Source organism: Mesoplodon densirostris, chromosome 14, assembly GCF_025265405.1.
Source record: "Mesoplodon densirostris isolate mMesDen1 chromosome 14, mMesDen1 primary haplotype, whole genome shotgun sequence".
NCBI classification, from domain to species: domain Eukaryota; kingdom Metazoa; phylum Chordata; class Mammalia; order Artiodactyla; family Ziphiidae; genus Mesoplodon; species Mesoplodon densirostris.
Genome location: NC_082674.1, coordinates 58,839,254 through 58,861,143, shown reverse-complemented (window position 1 = coordinate 58,861,143; position 21,890 = coordinate 58,839,254). Strand labels below are relative to the sequence as shown.

General features: G+C 42.0%; 1 protein-coding gene across 7 annotated transcripts in view; it reads right to left on the bottom strand.

Annotated features, from left to right (window-relative positions):
* ANTXR1 (ANTXR cell adhesion molecule 1) overlaps positions 1 to 21,890 on the bottom strand; it is a 292,266-nt gene that overhangs the window by 215,135 nt on the left and 55,241 nt on the right. For all 7 annotated transcript variants that reach the window (XR_009534396.1, XM_060117934.1, XM_060117938.1 and 4 more), the window contains exons 4-8: positions 18,133 to 18,214; positions 17,539 to 17,572; positions 16,197 to 16,276; positions 13,362 to 13,430; positions 11,873 to 11,953 (exon numbers count right to left, since the gene is read on the bottom strand). Coding sequence is in view for 6 of the 7 variants with exons in the window: in XM_060117934.1 (XP_059973917.1) it covers positions 11,873 to 11,953; positions 13,362 to 13,430; positions 16,197 to 16,276; positions 17,539 to 17,572; positions 18,133 to 18,214 (346 nt within the window). In the remaining variant the exon portion in view is untranslated. The remainder of the gene's footprint in view (positions 1 to 11,872; positions 11,954 to 13,361; positions 13,431 to 16,196; positions 16,277 to 17,538; positions 17,573 to 18,132; positions 18,215 to 21,890) is intronic.

The following is a 21,890-nucleotide window of genomic DNA, read 5'->3' as shown; positions in this document are numbered from 1 at the left end:
GGAGTGTATAAAGGGCCAAAAAATTTCAGCCAAGGGCTGTGATTCAATCCAGTAAAAACACAACTTTCCCAATCTTAACTTAAAACATCTGGAAGGGAGGCATTGCAGCCAATGGAGTAAAATTTATCAGTGAGGGGGATGGGCAGGACTTGTCTGGGACTGTGGCTTCTCTGAGTTAGAAATGTCTGGTTTCAAAAGGTAGGAAGTCACAATGGCATGGGGTGGATTTGGGGGGTTCCTTTGGTTATTAGCAGCCCAGACTGTACAGCAATCAGTCTGTCCGAACTTCAGCAGACAGCAGATCAGCCTAGGGACTGGAGGCTGCATGGGGGTGGGGAGGCAGAGGATCCCTCCCCGACCTGGGCAGTGGTAGCCATGGAGGAGCTAGAGACACAGCACTGGGAGATGGATGAAGGGAAAACACTAGACTGAGTGGAAAGAATTCACACAGGGTTGGGGCGACGTCAGAGGTGATAGTCTAACTGACCTCTGATGGAGACTGGCTAAGACTACCACATGCCTCAAGCATGATCCAATGTGAGGAGTTGGGTCCTGGTCTTGCCCCTGGTCCTGTACTTACCTGAGCTGTGGTCCTTGACAAGTCTTTTAACTAGTCTGAGCCCCAATTTTGGGAAACAGTTTAACATACTAATAGTTTAGTATTAAACTAAATTGGAGTCGAATTGCTTGAGTCAACTCACTCATGAGCACTGTGACCTTGGGCGAGTTCCGTAACCTCTCTGAGTCTCTGTTTCCTCATCTGTAATAGTGGGATAAGAACAGCACCAACTGCATGAGGTTGTTCAGTTGGGAAGATTAAATGAGATAATATAGGCAGACTCCATAGCACAAGGCCTGGAAGTCCTCAAATAATGGTAGTTTTAATCTTAAGAACCTAGGCTCTGGAGACAGAAAAAATAGATTTGGGCTTTAAATAGATTTATGTCCAAATACAAGCCCTACCACTTACTGGACATGAGGATTTGGATAAGTTATTAAACTTCTGAATCTCAGTTTCTTTTTCTGTAAAATGAGGACAAGAAAAACACCTCAAAGGGCTGTCTGGTGGTAAAATGAGTAATAGACATGAATGCAGAGATATTTAGTTTGTAAAATCAATAGAACTTAGGTGGTAAAATTCATATTGGATTAGAGAGTGAGGAAAAGAGTGAGATTAAGGAAAACTGACAAGGTTTTTGTTTTATAGACAGGACTAGACAGATGTGACTGGTCAACAAATAGTATTTAACAATCTTGGGCCATCAGCCAAAAGTGCCCTTCATGAAAACAAGGCACCAAGAAATGTGCTCAGAACAACCTTAGTAGTAAAGCACTTAGTAGGACGTCTGGCGCATATTTGGTTCTCAAACAATGGTAGCTGTGACTGTTACCACTGTTATTACTGCTACTACTGCTATTACTCCCGGGCAAGGATGGTTAGCTCATATCTGCTTCTATCCCGTCACCCACCACTGGCCTCTTGCTAAGTCCTATTTGCTGAAAATGCCTGAAAGATGGCTAATAATATTTTCCTGCTACCTTTTGGGCAGATTTCAAAAAGAAGATATATGGGTAAGCATGTTTGAAATCTGCAAAGAACTCTATAAGTACATGGGTTGTTACGGGTAGTGACACTCCTGCACACCTCATGAGAGTGTTGGGGGAGTAAAAGAGGCAGCAGATGTAAAAGAACTTGGCCAAGTAATAAGGGCTGTTTAATAGACTTAAAGTGAAATCGGACTTCCCTGGTGGCGCAGTGGATAAGAATCCGCCTGCCAGTGCAGGGGACGCCGGTTCAAGCCCCGGTCCGGGAAGATCCCACATGCCACGGAGCAACTAAGCCCGTGTGCCACAACTACTGAGCCTGAGTTCTAGAGCCTGCGAGCCACAGCTACTGAGCCCGCGTGCCACAACTACTGAAGCCAGCGCACCTAGACCCCGTGCTCCACAACAAGAGAAGCCACCACAATGAGAAGCCCGCGCACAGCAACGAAGAGTAGCCCCAGCTCGCCGCAACTAGAGAAAGCCTGCGCGCAGCAACGAAGACCCGACGCAGCCAAAAATCAATAAATCAATAAATACATTTATTTTTAAAAAAGTGAAATCCATTGTGAACCAGTCCAGGTTGTATATAAAACCTTATATATATATATTTTTTGATTCTAAAAATCTAAAGTCCTTTTTCATAAATTTCAGAGTTTATGCAGAGATTTCTCAAGAATACTTAAAGATTGTAAATATTTGCATAGAGTTGTTATGAATCCCTCCCTTACCGTAAGCATATACTTAATTTTTCCCCCCTAACTGCTCTGCTTCCTTCCCCAATAAAGTATCCATCTTTATTTACTTGGCCACTTCCTGCTGGAAGATTTTTTGTGTGTTAATACAAGATCAGTTTCCTTTATCCATTCATAGTATAGGGTCCTTTTCTTTCCACATATCTAGACAGCATGTTTCTTAGTGTCTTACTTGTTGTGAAGGGTACATTCTGCTTCAGAGATGTCTGGAGCTTGAAGTAGGCGGGCCCACTGGTGATTAACTATCTATTGCCCAATTACATCTCTCTAGTTCTCTAAGACGAAAACCTAGGAGTTTTCCTTAACCTCACTCTCCCAGTCACCCTCCAAATCCAGTATGGATTTTGTGACCTAAGTCTACCAATGAAATATTTCTGTATTAATTCACATTTTAGTATAAATTGCCATCTTTCAGAGGACTTACTGTGGTTTATAATTATATATTTATCTTTTTGATTGTTTGGTCATTGTCTATGTTCCTCAGACTATAACCTCTACAGAGGCAAGGAGATTTGTTTTTATCCACCACTGTATCCACAAGGCCTAATCTAGCACATAGTAGGCACTAAATAAATACTTATTGAATAAATAAATGGCACACTTTCTGCATGGCTTCATTAACTGACATTTTAGCATATTATGTATCAGTCTTTCTTTGTCCCTGTAAATATAATCTTTTATTACATTAATCTTTTCTGGTCTTTTAAATTAAATTAAATTTTAAATCTTTTAAATTAATCTTTTATAGTCTTTTGAATACAAGGCTATGTTCAGCATCTTGTAACATCTCCCTCTTCTTATTAAGTCTTTGGGGACTGCCTTCCCAGGAGGCCTACTTCAACACCTCCATCTTTTTAAATGGTTTATCTTTTTAAACAATAATGTTGTAGGTGTATCATGTTCCTGTGTCTAAGGTCTAGATGGGCCTGCTGTGTAAAAGGCCTTGACCCCTTTATTTGGGAAAAATGTAAAAGTATATGTTTGGGGGTTGGGGAGCAGGGTCCCAGGTACACTAATATAGCTGATGGCAGAATGCACATTGGGTAAGCCTGGAGGCTATTGCTTTTAGAAAAGACCAGGGAGCTTGGGACACAAAACTGGCTCATCCATGCCTTCAGGACTGCCAATGTTGCCCCCATGAATTTTGAAACTATTTGATCTCTAATAAAATTTTGGAAAAAAAAAGATAGTCACCTTTCCTAAGTAAAATGTACTCTGCACTTAAAATCAATAGACATATCTATTATTAACTATGGACATTATCCTAGATTCATATCCAGTTCTACAGAATCTGAATTGAAAATAAAAATTTACTATCACACACATGTCTTTCTGGGATTCATATATGATTTTATGTTACAGTCATACATTATATCAAATAAATATTCCAACATGCAAGAAAGACATTCTTAAGAAGTTACTGAATTTTAGATAATAAAGCTCATCCTCAAAACATACAAGAATTTTTGGGTGGAGGGGGCACCCAGCTCACTTAAATAAATGCTACTCTTCTCTCAGTTAGTTTCACACTCAACGAGAGTCTGTTGTGAAGAAGCACAGGACAAACAAGGCTCTGAAACCGAGGAAATTCATTTTTATTCTGTGAAACCACTTTCCTTTCCTGTTTTCAGAAGGAAAGCTCAGATAACTGTGAATTCCGAGACGTGGTTTATTTAGTAAGAGAAGCTTGCTGATCTGCTAATCTGCTGGCAAAGTCAGTGGCCCTCCTTGGGAGCTGAACCCTGCAGCGTTTCATGGGGTTTTGTTCTAAATTCTGCTATTGCTTTTACAACGAGTCTTAACAGATTCCTAGATATAGGAGAAAGAGCTGGAGGGGTGTGGGGTGACCTGAGGATTAACTGAACATGCCCCTCTGCAATCTTTGTAGCCTATGCAAGCAATGGGATTTTTAAAATTACATTTGGACTATTTCATAAGCCAAATAGAAAAAATAGCTTAGTTGAAATGCCTGGCCTGAATGTCTGCAAAGTCTGAGTCTAATTAAAGACTGCTGAGGCAAATGATTTTTTAAAAAGATTTTCTGCTCACTACAGAAACTACAATTGATTCTATTTATGTTTCCAGGCCTGCTAATGTGAATGGGGCACAAAATGCCATCCTTTACAGATATGGTCCTGGAAAAGAGGGTGGGGGAAGTACTAACGGGCTTTTACAAGAAACGGAGCCACAAAACTGCCCACTTGTGGTGCAGTGCAGGTCACGAACACTCTGCAGTCCTCTGCCCTGCTTTACAATGAACACATATGCACAGTCCGGCATATAAATGCACTGGACACCAGGGGAATACGACAAAGGGGGAGGTCTCTGTGACTGCACAATTCAGCATCTGACCAGGAGGAAAGGCACGTGCCAAACAAGTGATGCCAACAATTAGCGCCACTGGAGTTCAAGGCAGGGAGAGTTCAAGGTGTAGGAGAGACCAGGGCAGGCTCCTCAGAGAAGAGAGGACAGGAGCATAGCCTTGAAGTTGAGACAGAACTCGAGACAGCATTCAGATGGGGCAAAGGAGGAGAGTGTGGTTTCTTCCGATCACAAATAAGGGTGGTCTCTTCCAACTACAAATAAGGCTGATTAAGAGAAGGGCTGTTGCTGAAACGGGTCTTCCCCGCTGCTAGCCCTGGAAAGAGAGTTGGTTCAGTAAAGTCAGGTACTTTCCAGGACTACAGGAATGTGATGCAGATTTTGATTTGAAGAAAACCCTTAGCAGCTCCTTGTGGAGTCTTGGAAGAGTAGATGGGAGGGAAGCAAGGAAGTTGGGCTTTGACTTTTGTCAAAGCTTCACCAGGGCTGGAAGGGAGAAATTTCTTTCACCTTCCCATGAGTAGAGGGGAGAAATCAGCACAGGACATGGTTTTCATAAATAAAATAAATATATATACACCATGGAATAGATTCATTCCTCAGTTTCAGTGATCTTAAAGCTTCCTTGATAACAGGATGTTTGTGCCAAAACTTACAAGAAATGCTTGCAAATATAGTCATGTTTGCTCAATACTTGTTTATTGTTGATCAAACATGTAGAAAGCTCTAGGCGCTGACTCACCCTCGCATTAATAGGAAGCCCTACGCAGGCTTAAATATTTATTCTAGGGAAATGCTCCTAGATGGAGATAGCTTGGTGCCAGTGACTGGGTTCTCCTTCTCAGAGACAGTGTGCCTGGTTCCAGGTACCGCCCTTGATTGCACAAGAAGTGGGGACAGCTGGGAGGAGTTGGCATCATGGTAACCAGGCCAAGTGTTGGGATTCAAAGCTGCAGACCCATTTCAGTGTTATCCAAACCCAGCTTTCATGTAGGTTCCCATTTCACTGCCTGCAGCACTTTTGAAAAGGCAAACAAAGACCCAGGAGCCTCGCTGGACCTTTGCTTCATATTTTCACTTGAGGGCTGGCGCTACATTCACCAGTTGTGGTCAATGGAAATTCCCCGAGGAAGCCACAATAAGAAAAGGCAAAGGAATAGTTTCTTCCTCTACAGTTTTACTGGCTTAAAGGGCTCCAATCTTCCAACCATCCAAATTGTGTCTTATTTTATCAACCGAATTCTGCAAAAACAAGAAGGAATTCTGTCCTCCGAGGTAGAGTCCTGAGCAAGTGTGGAAGGGAAGACGCTCCTTTCAGCCTGTGTCAAGTTGCCAGCTTCTCATGATGATGGAATTTCAACCATTGAGCAGAAACTGAGATTTTTCAGAGGCACTTTCCACCTAATAGTAAACAGCAAAGAGCTCTCCTGCCCACCCATGGTGCACTCAGATCAGAGAACCCACCTGGGTTCTGGTCTTGCCTTTGCTATAACTGTGTGAACTGTGTCAAGTCATTTCACGTTTTTGGTCTTCAGGGTCCCGTTCTCTGAAATGGAGCTGCTTCCTGGCCTACCCACATCATTCACTAGAGCACTATGGTCACCTTGTCATGGACCTTAGAGACAGAGCTGAGTCTATTCTGGATCACTGCCCACTGCTGTGCAGTCTTGCACAAGTTAGCTAATCTCTCTGTCCTTAGAGTATCTGCTTCTCTAGAAGGAGTAATAATATCTACATTAAATGGTGGTGGTGAGAATTTGATGAGATGACTATGTACAGTGATTTTCACAGGGTCTAGAACCTAAGAATTCACTAAATGATGACTTTTCTTATTTTTACCTTCCTAAGGAAATAGAGGTGGGAGAAAGCCTGGGCTCTGGAGTCATGGAACTGGGTTCCAAGCCTGATCTCCCCATTAGAGCTGTGTGCTCTTGTGCAGGGTATCTGAGCCTCAGTTTCTTCATCTGTAAAATGGGAATATTTCCCTTCTAGGGCTGTTGTGATTTTTAAATAGGATAATATTAAATGGGAAAAAGGAACAATGTTTGGCCCCCAAATAAGTTATCTACAGGCATTGATTTCTTTCTGCCTTTTTCCTATGTCCCACTGATGGGAGATGAAAATGGAAAACAAGTGAGGGCACTTTGAAAAATAACATGTTATGCAAATCTGAAACATAAGTACTTCCTCCTTAAAGCAGAGAGGATTTAGGAACAGTAAAAAGACCAAAACACAGGAATCAGATTGAGGAAGCAGAGAATCCGGAGAGTTGATGTATCCATGCCTTGAATAATCAGCTTCTGATAATCCAGTGGTGATTTTCCACTTCTTCAGACATTCACAGCCCAGGATTGTGGAAACAGCAGGCTCTCTGGACCCAAACTTCCCTCCTCCACCATTATGAGTGGGCAGACTTGGGGCAGTTTATCTAACTGCCTGCACCTCAGTTTCCTCACCTGTAAAATGGGGATAATAAGTCCCTCTTCAGAGAGTGGTTGTGGAAATGCTTAACAGAGGAGCTGGTAGAAAGAAGATGCTCAATAAATCATAGTAATGTTTCTTCTTCACAGGCCTCATGACTACTTGTCCTGGGTGTTTATTTATTCATTATCCAAAGGGGAGCTGGATAAAGCGCCATGACCTCTAGATTCCCTGAGAGTCTTGATTGCAAGCATGATTGTTCCATTGTAAGACTTTGTATCTGGCTATGTTTGCCTACTGCCCTTACAGTAAAATAGCATAGTTTTCAAGGCTCCGCATGATTTAGCCATTGCTTGCTGCTTCCTTCATCTTCTGTCATTTTCCATCCAAGCCCTACTCTTTCATTCTGTTATATACCATCTTAGGGTTCTGGTCTGACAAGAATGTTGTATCCACGCTCTTTCGATGAACAACTCTATTTCACCTTCAGCTTATCTCTGCACAGGAGCCTGAGTTCTTTACCAATCACTTTACTCTTAATCTCAGTCATATGTTACTTCTCATATACCATGTGTCACATGGTATCACATAATTATACATATTTATTTATTGACTTGTTTTTATATGTCCCTCCCACCAGACTATAAGCTCCACCAGGATAGGGTGTCTACCTGATTACTTATAACCAAATGGTCAGAGTCTACCATAAAAGGTTTTCAATGAGTATTAGAGGAATGAATAAATATTAGCCCCTGCATCTTTTTTTTTTTGCGGTACACGGGCCTCTCACTGTTGTGGCCTCTCCCGTTGTGGAGCACAGGCTCCGGACGTGCAGGCTCAGTGGCCATGGATCACGGGCCTAGCCACTCCGCAGCATGTGGGATCTTCCTGGACCGGGGCACGAACCTGTGTCCCCTGCATCGGCAGGTGGACTCTCAACCACTGCACCACCAGGGAAGCCCTAGCCCCTGCATCTTGATTGGGGATTTAAAAATAAGGTCACTATTAAGAAGTACAACTACCATGTATAAAATAAATAAGCTACAAGGATATATTGTACAGCACAGGAAATATAGCAAGTAATTTATAACCTTAAATGGAGTATAATCTATAAAAATATTGAATCATTATGCTGTACAGCTGAAACTAATATTGCAGATCAACTACACCTCAATAAAAAAAGAAGGTCACCATGGGTCTAAAACTTCATGAACTATTTGAGATTTTGAAAGCTGCTCTGTACTCCTATTTTGGATAATTAAGCCCAGTCCTACTTTATTATGAGAAAATAGCCAGCCACAAAACAACGTCCATGGGAAAAAGCTGGAAGAGATGCTTTAGATGGCGGGGGTGGGGGGTGGGGGGTGGGGAGTGGGGAGGAAACAAGAGCTTTCTTTTCAGTATCCAGAAGGAGAAATGAACCTACTTCTTAAAATTAGTTAACCAACTTTCAGGCCATAATTATTTCTGTCTGAGTTGAGAAAGACGAGTTGTGCTGTGCTTGTCCCTGTTTTTCTGTCCAGGCAAATGAATTAACAACTGCGATAAACATGGGTTTCAAGTATTGGAAGGATGGAAACCACTAGCATAACTCCCAGATAAAAGCTCACAAGAATGTTATCATTCGGCTAAAAGTTTGGAGTCTCAAATTATTTTTTCCCCCTTTTGGAAGACTGTTTCACTAAAATTTCTTAAACATCTTTAGGGTGATTTCCATTGGGGGTAGGGAGAGTTTTACAAACATCTGGGCCCATGTTAAGCTTGGGTGAGTGGCTAAGGTTGAAATATTCAAGAACAACAGCAATTTATGCAGATAAAAATACTCAAATTATTTGGGTAGGAACCAACTGTTGAATGATGTGGCACATGGCTCATAAGAACCTTTGAACAGGTAAGAGTTGTCCCTGTTCAAACCCAGCCATCTGAAGAAAGGACTTCTGTAGTAGCCTCATGCCTGGGTTCCTGCCTCTGGGCCTCCCCAGTCTCCTTTCTATATATAGGGACACTGCCATCAGATTCTCTTCTTAAATATTACTTGTTAGATGTTCAAAGTGTTTCAGTGATTACACTAAGTTGGAGTCAAAGTTCCTTCAAGGCTCCCATCAATCTGCTTCTAACCCAATGTCTCGACTTATTTTCCATTACTCCTGACTCCTTTATCCAAACTCTCCCACTAGACAGATAGGTATTATTACTATCTTAAAAATATGCTTGCTCTTTTCCAGTCTTTGGGCTGAGGTCATGTCATCTCTTCTCTGGTGTTACCTATCACCCATCCTCTACCCCAGTTTCTCATGAAGACTCCGGTCCAGAACAGTCCACCTCTGAGCTGCCACAGGATTCATGATCAGGCTGAAATCCTGCTGTTAACTGTCTATCTAAATCACTATTTGGGTGTTGTTTTACCTGGTTATGACATTTCTTGTCACTTATACTGTCAGGTATACCACACTGACCCCAGAACTGGTTTACAGTAGGGGTCCCTCACCTGGGGATCCATAATTGGCACTGATAACTTCTCTATCCTTCCAATAATTTTCACTTTCTGGTTAAGGTGGTTTAAGTGTGTTTCTGTCCCTTGCAAACACATCTTAAAGAAGATGACTGTCATATGGACATATTTAGGATAGGAACTCCCAACTTGGGGTGGAATTATTTTTCACAGTTCTGAAAATGTAAGGTCACATATATCACTATTGTGAAAGTACAACACCTGGGGCACTGATTAAAACATGCAGATTGAAAAGATGCAGTTTCAGAGGCTCCATCACATACTGACTGTGATAGAAGCTCCTGGGGATAGGGCCTGGGAATGGGTATTGCAAACAAGATTCCCCAGGTGATTTTTATGTATATTCAAGAAAATTTAGAGGGTGAGGAGGAAGCTGACACCAAGGTTTCTCATATGATGATGAAGGGACATGGAAGAGGAAATAATTCATATGTCTTGAGGACTGATTATGTGCCTGGAAAAATATTAGGTATTTTCACTAGTGTTATTATCTCTTGTAATCCTCAAACAAGCCTACGACATGTGTCTTATCATTAATCCCTTATACAAATATGGAACTAAGCGAAATACCTCATCTAAGGATCTATAAATGGTAAGCTGTTGGGTCAGCCTTTCAACTCTGGGCTGACCAGCTCCAAAGTTCCTACTTCTCACTCTGCTTTCCACTCTGCTGGGGTTCTAAGCAAACCTTGGAGGGAGGAAGAGGGAGCATGAAGCACATCCAGGTTGGAGGTTTCCTAGGTCAGTCTGTGGAAGCTGGGCAGATCCCAAGCTCCTGATGGGTAAACCTGGCTTAAGACGCCGTTGACATCTTAAGAGGACAGTGATCCTCTGAGCTCTGAATCTGCATCCTGGACCTCAAGTCTGAAGCCTCATGAGCTCCAACTGGAGAAACCACTGTCTGTCTGCCTGGTCCCCAAACTTAAAGATGGAGGCTTCAGCAACCCTGGACTTTATTACAGGAGCAGCACACACACAGGTTTTTTGGCTGAGGCTTCAAAGACTAGCATCCTCCAATATTCCAGCTGGACCAAGGGCCTAGCCTGGGGATGGATGGTAGAAAAGAGAGGCCCAGAAAGCCAGGTCCTGTTCACTGATAGGAAAGGGATGATAAAAAACCAGGATGGGATGAAAAAGAGGGCTGGTGACGGTGCAAACTCTGGTGAACATTGAAACCCTCATATTTTACAATGATGGTGAAATATCACTCAGCCATGAAAAAGAATTAAAAAATGCCAACTGCAGGAACATGGATGGACTTAGAGATGATGATACTAAGCGAAGTAAGCCAGACAAAGGCAAATATCATATGATGCCGCTTAAATGTGGAATCTAAAAAAATGATATAAATGAACTTATTTACAAAACAGAAATAGACCCACAGACATAGAAAACAAACTTCTGGTTGCCAAAGGGGAAAACAGGGGAAGGTATAAATTAGGAGTTTGGGATTAACATATACACACTACTATATATAAAATAGATAACCAACAAGGACCTACTGTATAGCACAGGGAACTATACTCAATAACTTATAATAACCTACAAGGGAAAAGAATCTGAGAATCTGAAAAAGAATATGTGTGTGTGTGTGTGTGTGTGCATGTATGTGTGTAACTGAATCACTTTGCTGTACACCTGAAAGTAACACAACATTGTAAATCAACTATTAAAAAAAAAACCACCAAAAAACCAAAAAACAAATGGGCCACAAAAAAGAAAAAAGAAAAAAAAAGAATCTATGTTGTGACTCCAGGTAAGTTCCATTCATTAAATGAATAAAAGTTTAATATAAAAAAAGAAACATTCATATTTGGGGATTATAGATCTAAAGCAGTGGTTCCATTAAAATCACCTGGGAAGACCTTAAAAATCCTGTTCAGATAATCATCAATGGGCAGCCAAGATAGAAAACCACTGGTTGAAAGTGCCTCTGATGGCCAAGTGATATAGGCAGAGCCTGCAATGTTCAGAAAGCAGCTTGAGTTCAGACACGGTTGGGAAAGCTGAGGTCGGTCAAGTGCACAGCATCAGCTGCAGTCCTTCCAGTATGAGAACTGCCTGAAGTTTGGCTCGCTGCCAGAGCAAGTTTCCTTTCCATTTTTAATGTTCCATTGTAGGGTAAAGAACTGGCACAGGAGAATGAGAAAAGGAACACGTGTGAACGGCAGGATGGAGACGTGGAACATGACAGATATAAAGATATACAAGGAAATGTAGAAGAACACCAGCCTTAGTGAGATGGAATTGGGGTATCTACAGCAGGTCAGGGGGCAGGAAGTGCTCGGGGATCCATTCTCAGAGGAAGTACTCTACTCACTGAGTGGATGATGCCTTGCAGGGCCTGGAAGCCATCATTTACCGGAAACACGTGATCCTTACTGTCGGCGATCCGGGCCAGCTGAGGACACAGCAAACACACAAGGAGATGTGTCAGGCTTGGACGTGGAGAACTGAGGAAAGCCACTGGGTCCAGGGGCCTCCATCTCCTTTTAAAACCCATAGGAACTTGAGGGCTTGCCTGGGCTCAGGGACCTCACTGAGAAGCCCTCTGTCATAATGAGATTACCAGGGGATTTACTCTGGAGCGGGTCCGGAGGGTTGGTTCCAGCTTTTACATTTGTTTTAATACTTGTCTCCTTGGGACCAGCGGTAAGATTGCCCAGCTAGATGAACATTTGGCCTGGGTTGATGTATTTATGGATTTGGGGGCAGGCCATTGGCTTATTTTTCTCCCATTCAACCACATTTCTGTTGGCAACTATATTTGAATCAAACAGACTCAAGTTTCCTTTCAAAGCAACTTTTTAAAAATAAATTCAAGCTTTGGTGTTGAGCGAGCCCAATGAATGGGGACCCTTATCTTTCACCCAAACTGCTCATTGAGGAAAGGACCCTTGCGATTGGTTTGGTTGCTCCTGCTTTATGGAGCGGAGGACTGGAGAAAGGAGAAACTGATCTGTGGAGATTTTCTACTCCCAAACTCTGTCTAGTGCTGTGATTGCCACAGTCAGTCAGTACCAGGATTTTTACTGATTGTAAAAGTAATACACAATCATTGGGAAATTTCAAAAAACCAGGAGTGTTAAAAGAAAAAGAAAAAAGTTATCAATAATTCATCTGTCTGTCCATCCATCCATCCATCATCTTTCTATTACTGTTAATTTGATATAGTTTTTCAGACTTTTCCTATATAAATATACACATTTTACTTTAAAAAGTAGACTCATACTATTCCCATACTGTTTTGTAACCCTATTTTATTCATTTAACAACATATCCTGAACTTTGTCAATGTTATTAGAACAAAAAAAACTATGAAGTACTTTGAAGAACATCTATTTAGGTTGCTAACACATTTTTACAATTTGCTTATTGTGAACACTTGGACATACTTTTTTTGCCCACTGGCCAATTATTTCCATTTTGGGGGGTATTGAAATGCATTGCACCTTTAATGAGAAAAAAGGGATGTTTGCCATTTAAATAAGAAAATCAGATTTATCAAATTAAATTTAAAAAAAACAACACGTTTTCCAAGTTAATTTCGATCTACTTTGACCTCCTGGCAATTTAACATGTACTAAGAAAGTCAACCAAAAAAGATGCTGCCTGGATGGTCTGCATTGAAGACCCTCAAGCACATTAGCAAATAAGTTCACATCCCTCACACATCCAATAGCATTTCAGGAAAAATCATCCATCTAATGGATATTTATGTTGCTGATGCACCCTCTGCACTGACTGCATGTTTTCTATCATTCACAAGCTGAGTATGCTCCCAAACCTGAGGAAATCCATGCTCATACCTGTGTTTCATTGAAATCCTTCACACCCACACAGTAAACGATTGCACCAAGATCTCGGGATCTGTTAGCCTGGGCCAATGAAAGAAAAGACATTTAGAGAGAGAAGCAGTGGCAAATGTACTACTTTTGGATCACCCAGCCTAACTGCAGTGATCAGGTATTTATTGAGCACCTACTATATGCCAGGTACCACAAGGGAGAGGGCAATCCCTGTCCCCAAAGAGCCAATTCTCCAGTGAACATCACATTCTAATGCAATATGGTGGATGTGAGGGGAGTGATTAGTCTAATGGGAAGTGTTGAGGAAGATCCACAGAAGTAGTCTTGATGAGAAACTTTGAATGATGAGGGGAGGAAAAGGATACCATAGGCTGAGATAAGTCATATTAAATATTCTGGGGAAATGATTATCTTTTCTATTCCTCTGATGGATTTTTATTGACATACGTTCTTCCTTTGTAATGGCAGCATGCTCTATCGGAAAGGATGTGACCTTTGGAATCCAACATACCTGGGTTTGACACTTGGCTTTTCTCTGTAAAGTGCTTTGGAGATTAAATGAGAAAATAAATGCAGAGCTCCTCACATGAGGCATAGAACAATGCAGATACTCATCAATGTCAGCACCTTCATGAATATGGCCTTTTTGATTCCCAAAGAAGACACTGGGTCAATGGTATGGGATTTAAGGTCCATATTTGAGTGGGTGAACTCACAACTTTATCTACAAGTAAGTATTGAGAGGGCAACCTAATGAATAATATCCAGATTTTGGCTTGATTTTAATATCTGATTTATTACAGGCTCTTCCAGGTTCTTCGTTTCAGAAGAGAAAACAAAAATTGGAAATCCTTGGTATATACAGTAGAAACTTAATAAATCATTGATAGTAAACATACAGTAGGTGCTCAATATATGCATATTGATTTGAATTGCGTCCCTTTTTCCCCTCTCTTAGTACTCAAACCCACTTGTGACTGACACTGAATTTTAGAAGGGGCAGAAACATACATCTTTTTTCCTTCATGTTAGAAATATTTCTTGCTGCTTTCAGGATAAAATAAACTTTTAGGTACAGTCTAGCCCCAGCCTTCTCTGCAACGACTTCTATGGCTTTTCTCCTCTAGTTGGGCTTTGTACAGAATTATCAAAAATGGAAGGCTCATTTTCTTTATATATCTTGAGCTTTATGTTTCTTTTTCAGACACCTTCATCCTATTGGCATTGGCACTGCAAATATTTTTCCAAGTTTGTGTGTGCCATACCTAAAATTCTTTTCTACTAACTTCTACTTTAAACCTCTGACACCTATCATTTATTTTATATTCAGTTATTTCCTTATTAGGGTTTTTACTTTAGTTGACAGTTGTTTAGCATCCAAATAAGCTATTTTGCATTCCCATTATACAGTTAGTTTCAACTGTAGAGTACAGAAATATATTATTTCCTGGATGCTCAGGGAGCCTCTGTCATATTTACTTGTGGGTTTCCCCCTTGTAAATTTTGTACAAGTTAGTGTAGGGTGTCAATAATGCATTTATCTACTTAATTCCCTCATGCCCTTTGCCAACAGAGGCTTCAAAAAGCTGAACAGTATTACACAGTAAAGCCCATAAAGGCAGCAACAGTGTCTTACTCACCAGTGTGTTTCTAATGTCTAGCAAAGTGCCCGTACAGGCCAAGCTCTCAGTTAGCACTGAATGAATGAATGAATGCATATCAATTTCTTGCTTACGGAGGAAGCTGAACTTAAATTAAATAGTAGTCAAGACCTTGAGATAAGTGTAATTCTCTGATTGATTCCTCCTCCAGAGGCTGGCATCTCCCTCCATCACTGCCTGTCTTTTTCCTTATTGTGTTTCTTTCTAACTTGGCCTGAATGAGCCTTTGTCACTAATGAGGCTTCAGTACATTCCTATGGTGAACTGGTTTCCTGGGGCCACATATACATGTAGCTCAAATGTGAAATTTGAAAGAAAAGAATTTCCTAAATATAAACATCACTTTTCAACTCTTAGATAAACCTCTTTTTCTGAATCTCTTTATAAAATGAAAGCTTCATGTAGAGAGGATTCCTTCACTTGCTTTTTTTTTTTTTTTTTTTTTTTTCGGTATGCGGGCCTCTCACTGCCGTGGCCTCTCCCGTTGCGGAGCACAGGCTCCGGACGCGCAGGCCCAGCGGCCATGGCTCACGGGCCCAGCCACTCCGTGGCATATGGGATCCTCCCAGACCGGGGCACGAACCCGTATCCCCTGCATCGGCAGGCGGACTCTCAACCACTGCGCCACCAGGGAGGCCCCCTTCACTTGCTTTAAGGAGTGCTTTGGAAGGGCATAAAGAAAAGGAAAAAAGAAATACTGAAGGAGAGATTACAATTTACTTTTCCCCAATTAATGTTCAGCTTTGGTTCTTAGAGGAATAATTTCAGTGATTAATACATTTTGACAAAATTGGCTTTCACATATTTCAAGTAATTCTTTTCCCTCCTGGTTTTAGTAGAAATGAAGGAAAAACAGGACCAATGGCTTTGTTGAAAAGTTATATATGGTATTTCAACACCGCTTTCAAGAAAGGCACGACACATATATTCTGTCCCTTAAAACACAGAGTAATATGCAAATCTGTGGAAAAGGGAAAAATACCTACCAGGTGTGAGACATGAAGATTCACTTTAAAAATAAGTTATTGTTAGTATCTTTCACATATGGGACACTATTTTATCCAGGGACTTTGCAAAGAACACTTAACAGTTTGCCTGAGTGGAAAGACTGCAGCCCATTTCAGAAGGAAGAAGCACCGTTTCCATGTCTGACATAGGCCGGGCCGTGGCTTACCTCCCTCTCTGAATAGAAGAAGAGGTCCTCATGCAGTTCCCCATCCGTCAGAGCGATGATGACGCTGGCTGTCCTGTATCCTGCTCAGACAACACAGACCCACTCAGTTCATCCCGCTGCACCAAGGGAAACTCCCTCTCAGCCCTGGGAGTCTGTCTCTGCACAGCTCCACCACCCAAGGTCAGTATTGTGAGAATCAGCAACTTTTCCGTGGGGACTGGAAGTAGCTCTGGCACAAAGAAGAATGTGGGACAGACTCTAAGGGGGAATATGTTTTGTCTCTGGGTTTCCAAGTCTTATCTTAAAAAAAAGACCAAACCTGGTGAAATGGTTGCTGGACTGATAGCTGGGAGTAGCTACAGTGAATCAAACATGACTATTTCCTAGCAAGGGTCCACATGACTCTCGCCAAGGCCCGAGGGCAAACTCGACCACCTGAGCCTTTCAGGGGTCCTTCTCACATGCTGTCCTTGGCCACATATGCAACATCCCTTGAAGAGTTTGGCAAAGAGTAACAGTCATCATGATTTATAAGCTGACTGGAAGTATTACTGGAAGCATTAGTTTTGCAGTTGGCAAAACCTACTAGAATTCTTTCAGTGATTTTGAAACTTCCAGTAACATTGATGATGGTGGCTTTATAATAACAAGTGTTGCTGTTGATATTGGGTCTGACCTATTTGTTGCAGTTTAGAGTGAAAGAGGATGTGGACACCTCTACAGGCCTGGGAGAAAAATCCCCACTCTAATACTGAATCTCTTTTAAGAGATTTGCTTCAGATAAAGAAATGCTACCCATGAAAGCCAGGGTAGTAATAGTAATAATAGCTAAAATTATAATAATAATAAATATTATTTCTCTGTGCTAAGCATGCCATTAAGTACATTTTATTCTTTTTTTTCCACTTAAATGAAGGAAAGTTTAAGCCAAACTGGTATCTTAATCTAAAATCGTATCCAGTCACAGCAATGAAGAGGCTTGGAGCTCAGAGAAGGACAAGAAAATTAAATTTGACATAAAAATTTACTAACCCCTCCAAGTGTTTATTAACTTAATGAATTCAACATGCAAAACTGTCCATGAGCATTACAGACTGTAGCCCATAATGAGATCTTAATTACTTTTACATAACTTTTTTTTGGGGAATCATCAGGACAGTAGAATTTGACCTCATTTGTGCCATCTTTCTATGCATTCCTTCTCTGTGATGAAGTGCGTGTTTAAGGATTAGAGGCAATATCCTGTGTCTTTTCAAACATGAAATTACTGAGGCACTTTTTCAGAAGGAAACACAGAAAAAAGTTAAATAATTCATAATGGTAATTAGGAATATACCCTTACCTTGACTGTTTTCATAATAAATCTGCTCACTGGCCTGAAAAACACATGAAAGAGCCATTAGACATATAGCCACTGTTTGCTACTACAAATGCCATAGCGGGCAGTGATCTCTGGTGTTGGATCCACAGTCTTGGGTCAGCCTTGATTCTTTATGTAATTCACCCAGGTTTCACTCAAATATCAATGGATGATGTTCATCTGAAGTTACCCTGGATCAGTATCTTTCCTCTCATAGACAGGGACTTGTTTTGCTTAAGACTGAAGTCATTGCAATTCTGTCTCAACCTCTGAAGAAATATATAGAAAAGGTTACCTTGGGAATAGAGAGGACTTGTGTGTGGCATGATTCATGAGTGCCAGCCAAGCATTAGCTAAGAGACCCTCATCAGTGTCAGGGAAGGAGGAAGGAATTTCATTTATTCGGCCCTTTTGGATGGAGTTATCATAGACACACTTATGGAAAATTGTTTTCAGTCTCGCCATTGGGTGTTATTCAGTTCCTTTAATATGTGTGTCTCATCTCATCAGCCATCCCTGTGTTGATGTTTCCACATCACAATCTTCTTTTGGAGTTTAACACTCTTTTAAAATTACCCTTTCAAATCCTTCATGCATGTAAGTGTCTCCTCCTGGCAGAACCTTCTGGAGTTCTTCTAGGCCTTGACGGATCTGTTCCCTGAAATCCAAAGACAGCCTGTTAGTCTTATTACAGCATTTTCTATTTTGCTGTTGATAGTCACATGCTTTAGTCTTCTTATCTTCGTGGATAGTCTATATTGCCCAAACAGTCCCCCAAAACCCTATCAGCAGGAAAGCCTTTCTAGTAAATTACCCATTCAGGGTCGGCCACAGTGTAGAATAAGTGAGGTTTCAAGGATTGAGGGAAAGGACACTTCAGGCATCTCCATGTGCAGGTGAAAATTTTCCATTCCCTGAACAGGACAAAGTTTTCATTCTACGTTGGAACGAGTCTTAAGACTTGTCTTCTTAGGCAACTTTATATCAAGATGGAAAGGGCTCATGTGAGCCAGAAAAAGGTGGGTACTAAGAACCCAGGGCAAGGCCACCACAAGGACCACAGGCAGGAGGGGTAGGCGTCTGGAGCAAGCTGCCACCAGAAGAGTTGTGCCAGAGAAAACCATGTAGTCAGCTTTGAAAATAAAGACCCAGGCAATCTATGCTTTCTAGGACGACCAAGAGTGTTTTCTGTGGGCTGGTGGCCATGTTTTCTTCCTTTGATTGCTCCAGGTGGTAGTGGGGCAGGAAGAGGAAGTGGGCTATGGTATTGGGAAAGGGTCCGATAGCAGTGGGAAACGTGAAGGTTTGGGGACCAGTTGGAATCTTTGTGAACCATTCCCTCAGAGATGTAAAATGTCCACGTTCAGGTTCCCATCAATTAAATAGCTTCATACTGTGCTGAAAAGGGCAAGAAAGTGTACTTTCTGAAAAAGAATATGAACTTCATTCATGAATAAGCCCATAAAGCATTTGAAATCACCCTCCTCACTCTGGGGTTTCTTTAGGGGCAGAGGGTGGAGATGCACAATTTAAATTAAGTGGGGACTACTATCAATTTTCTACATGTTAACTTCTAGACCTACAGAGTTGTGAAATTGAATGGCAACAGAAAGTCAATAAAAGGTGCAACACCCTAGGGACTTCCCTGGTGGTCCAGTGGTAAAAGAATCCGCCTTCCAATGCAGGGGACGCAGGTTCGATCCCTGGTCGGGGAACTAAGATCCCACATGCCTCAAGGCAACTAATCTCTCGCGCCACAACTACTGAGCTCATGCACCTCAACTAGAGAGCCCACGTGCCGCGAACTACGGAGCCCACACGCTCTGGAGCCCACGTGCCACAACTAGAGAGAGAAAACCTGCACGCCACAACTAGAGAGAATTCCGCATGCCTCAACAAAGATCCTGCATGCTACAACAAAGACCAGACACGGGGGGTGGGGGAGGGGGAAGCTTGGGCAAAGTGAGAGTAGCATCGACATATATACACTACCGAATGTAAAACAGTTAGCTAGTGGGAAGCAGCCGCATAGCACAGGGAGATCAGCTTGGTGCTTTGCGATGACCTAGAGAGGTCATCTAGATTGGGAGGGTGGAAGGGAGCTTCAAGAGGAGGGGATATGGGGATATATGTACGCATATGGCTGGTTCACTTTGTTGTACAACAGAAACTAATGCAGTACTGTGAAGCAATTATACTCCAGTACAGATCTATTACAAAATTAAAAAAAATAAATTAAGTGGGGAAACTTCTTTTGAGCAGGGAAAGAATCTCCTGTTCACTGAGCATCCATTATATACAAGACCCTGCACAAAGATTTCTGATGTCATCCTCAGAATAACCACTCAAGGTAGGTATTATTGCCCTCATAGTATAGATAAGAAAACTTGGGTTCAGAGAGGTTAGTTAAGTAGGAGGGCAGAGGCTTGAGGTCAAATCTACCTGATTCAAAAAAAATCTGCCCGGCTTTCTACTTTGCCAAGCAGCATAAGACAGTGGGCAGTTTTCAGTAAAACTTGAATTAATGAAGAGCAATGGCAATTTTTTTTGTGTGTGTGGTACGCGGGCCTCTCACTGTTGTGGTCTCTCCTATTGCGGAGCACAGGCTCCGGACGCGCAGGCTCAGTGGCCATGGCTCACGGGCCCAGCCGCTCCACAGCATGTGGGATCTTCCTGGACCGGGGCACGAACCTGTGTCCCCTGCATTGGCAGGTGGACTCTCAACCACTGCGCCACCAGGGAAGCCCAGCAATGGCAATTTTTAACACCACCTGAGTACTTATACTGTGTCAAGCTCTGTTTGAAAAATACATGTAATTAATTAACTTATGCCTTATGATAGCTCTTTGAGGTAGATACTAATATTATCTCTATTTCACAGATAAGGACTCTGTGACTCAGTTGAGTCACAGAGAGAGAGGCTAAGAAAGTTGCCCAAAGCCCCTCCACTACTAAGTGGCAGAGGTGGGATTTCAACCCAGATGCCCTACTCTCAGTCATTATATTAAACTGTTTCTCTCTTGAATAAATGAATGTATAAAATTTATTACTGGCTTATTCTGGTAATTACTTAAAGAGGAAGTCCAATGCAGAATTAACCTTTTGTTAAAACTGATGTAATGGGGTGGTCATGGGTGAGACTTGATTGCCAGGTTGGAGGTTTTAAAAGACAAACTGAAAAGAGTTTAGCCTGAGCCTGTCCCTGGCCCAGGCTGCTGATGCTTATTTAAGACCAAGTAACTCAGAATTTGGGAAATGTACTGATTATTGTCTGCTTGTCTTATCAGTGCCCAGATATCAGACCATGTGCCCAGCTGCCCAAATCAGAAACCAGAAGCCTTCTTTGACCCCCTCTACCTTGACTCTCCTCTCTCTTGCTCCCGTACGTAATCTAACATTAGATACCATTGGTCGCGCTCTAAACATACCTTGAAACTGACACTTCTTCATCTCTTCTGCCAACCTCATGGTCTGTGTGACCATCGTTTCTTACTTAGACCATTGGGAAAGTCACTGGCTGTCTTTTGACTGCCTTCTCACCCCTCCTGAATTCAATCTCCACATGGCTGCCAGAGTGTTCTTAAAATATGGATCAAAACATGTCATTCACTCCCCTGCTCAAAACCCTTCACAGCCATTGATTACACTTGGGATAAAATCTCAGATCCTCACCATGACCTTCAAGTGCCTTCAATGGATGGATCCTCTGCCTCCTTGACAGCCTTATCTTGCACCGTTCTGCTCCCACACCCTTCACCTGAGCCCCGCTGGTCTTCCTAAGCTCCTTTCTCCAGCAGATCCTTCACACCTGCAGTCACTGCTGCCTGGGGGCTGGGGGGGGGGCTCTTTCCCCAGCTCTTCACTGGGCTAATTCTTACCCAGCCTTCAATCCCAACCTAAATATCAATTGCTCAAAGTAGCCTCATGTGACTTCCCCAATTCAAATTAGCTCCCTCAATTAGACTTCACATGGCACCCCACAATTGTTGCTTTATAGCACTTAGGACATTTTATAACTAATAATATTTGATTATGTGATTATCTGTTCACTTTAGTTTAGTTTGTTCATTTGTTTCAGTTCTAGACTTTAAACTCCATCAGGGCTGGGCCATGTCTGTTTTGGTCTCCATTATATCTTCTGTGTCTGCTGTAGTACCTGGGACATTATAGACATTCAACAAATATTTGCTGAAGAGGTGGGAGGAGGAAATAAGCTTCATTGGCCATGTGGACGGTGGCCAGGCAGGAGGTGACCTGGTAGTAATTGACTGTAGGGCTGTAGGACTGGGTCTATGTGGTTATAGACCATTTTCTGTGTTGTACCTCTTTACATA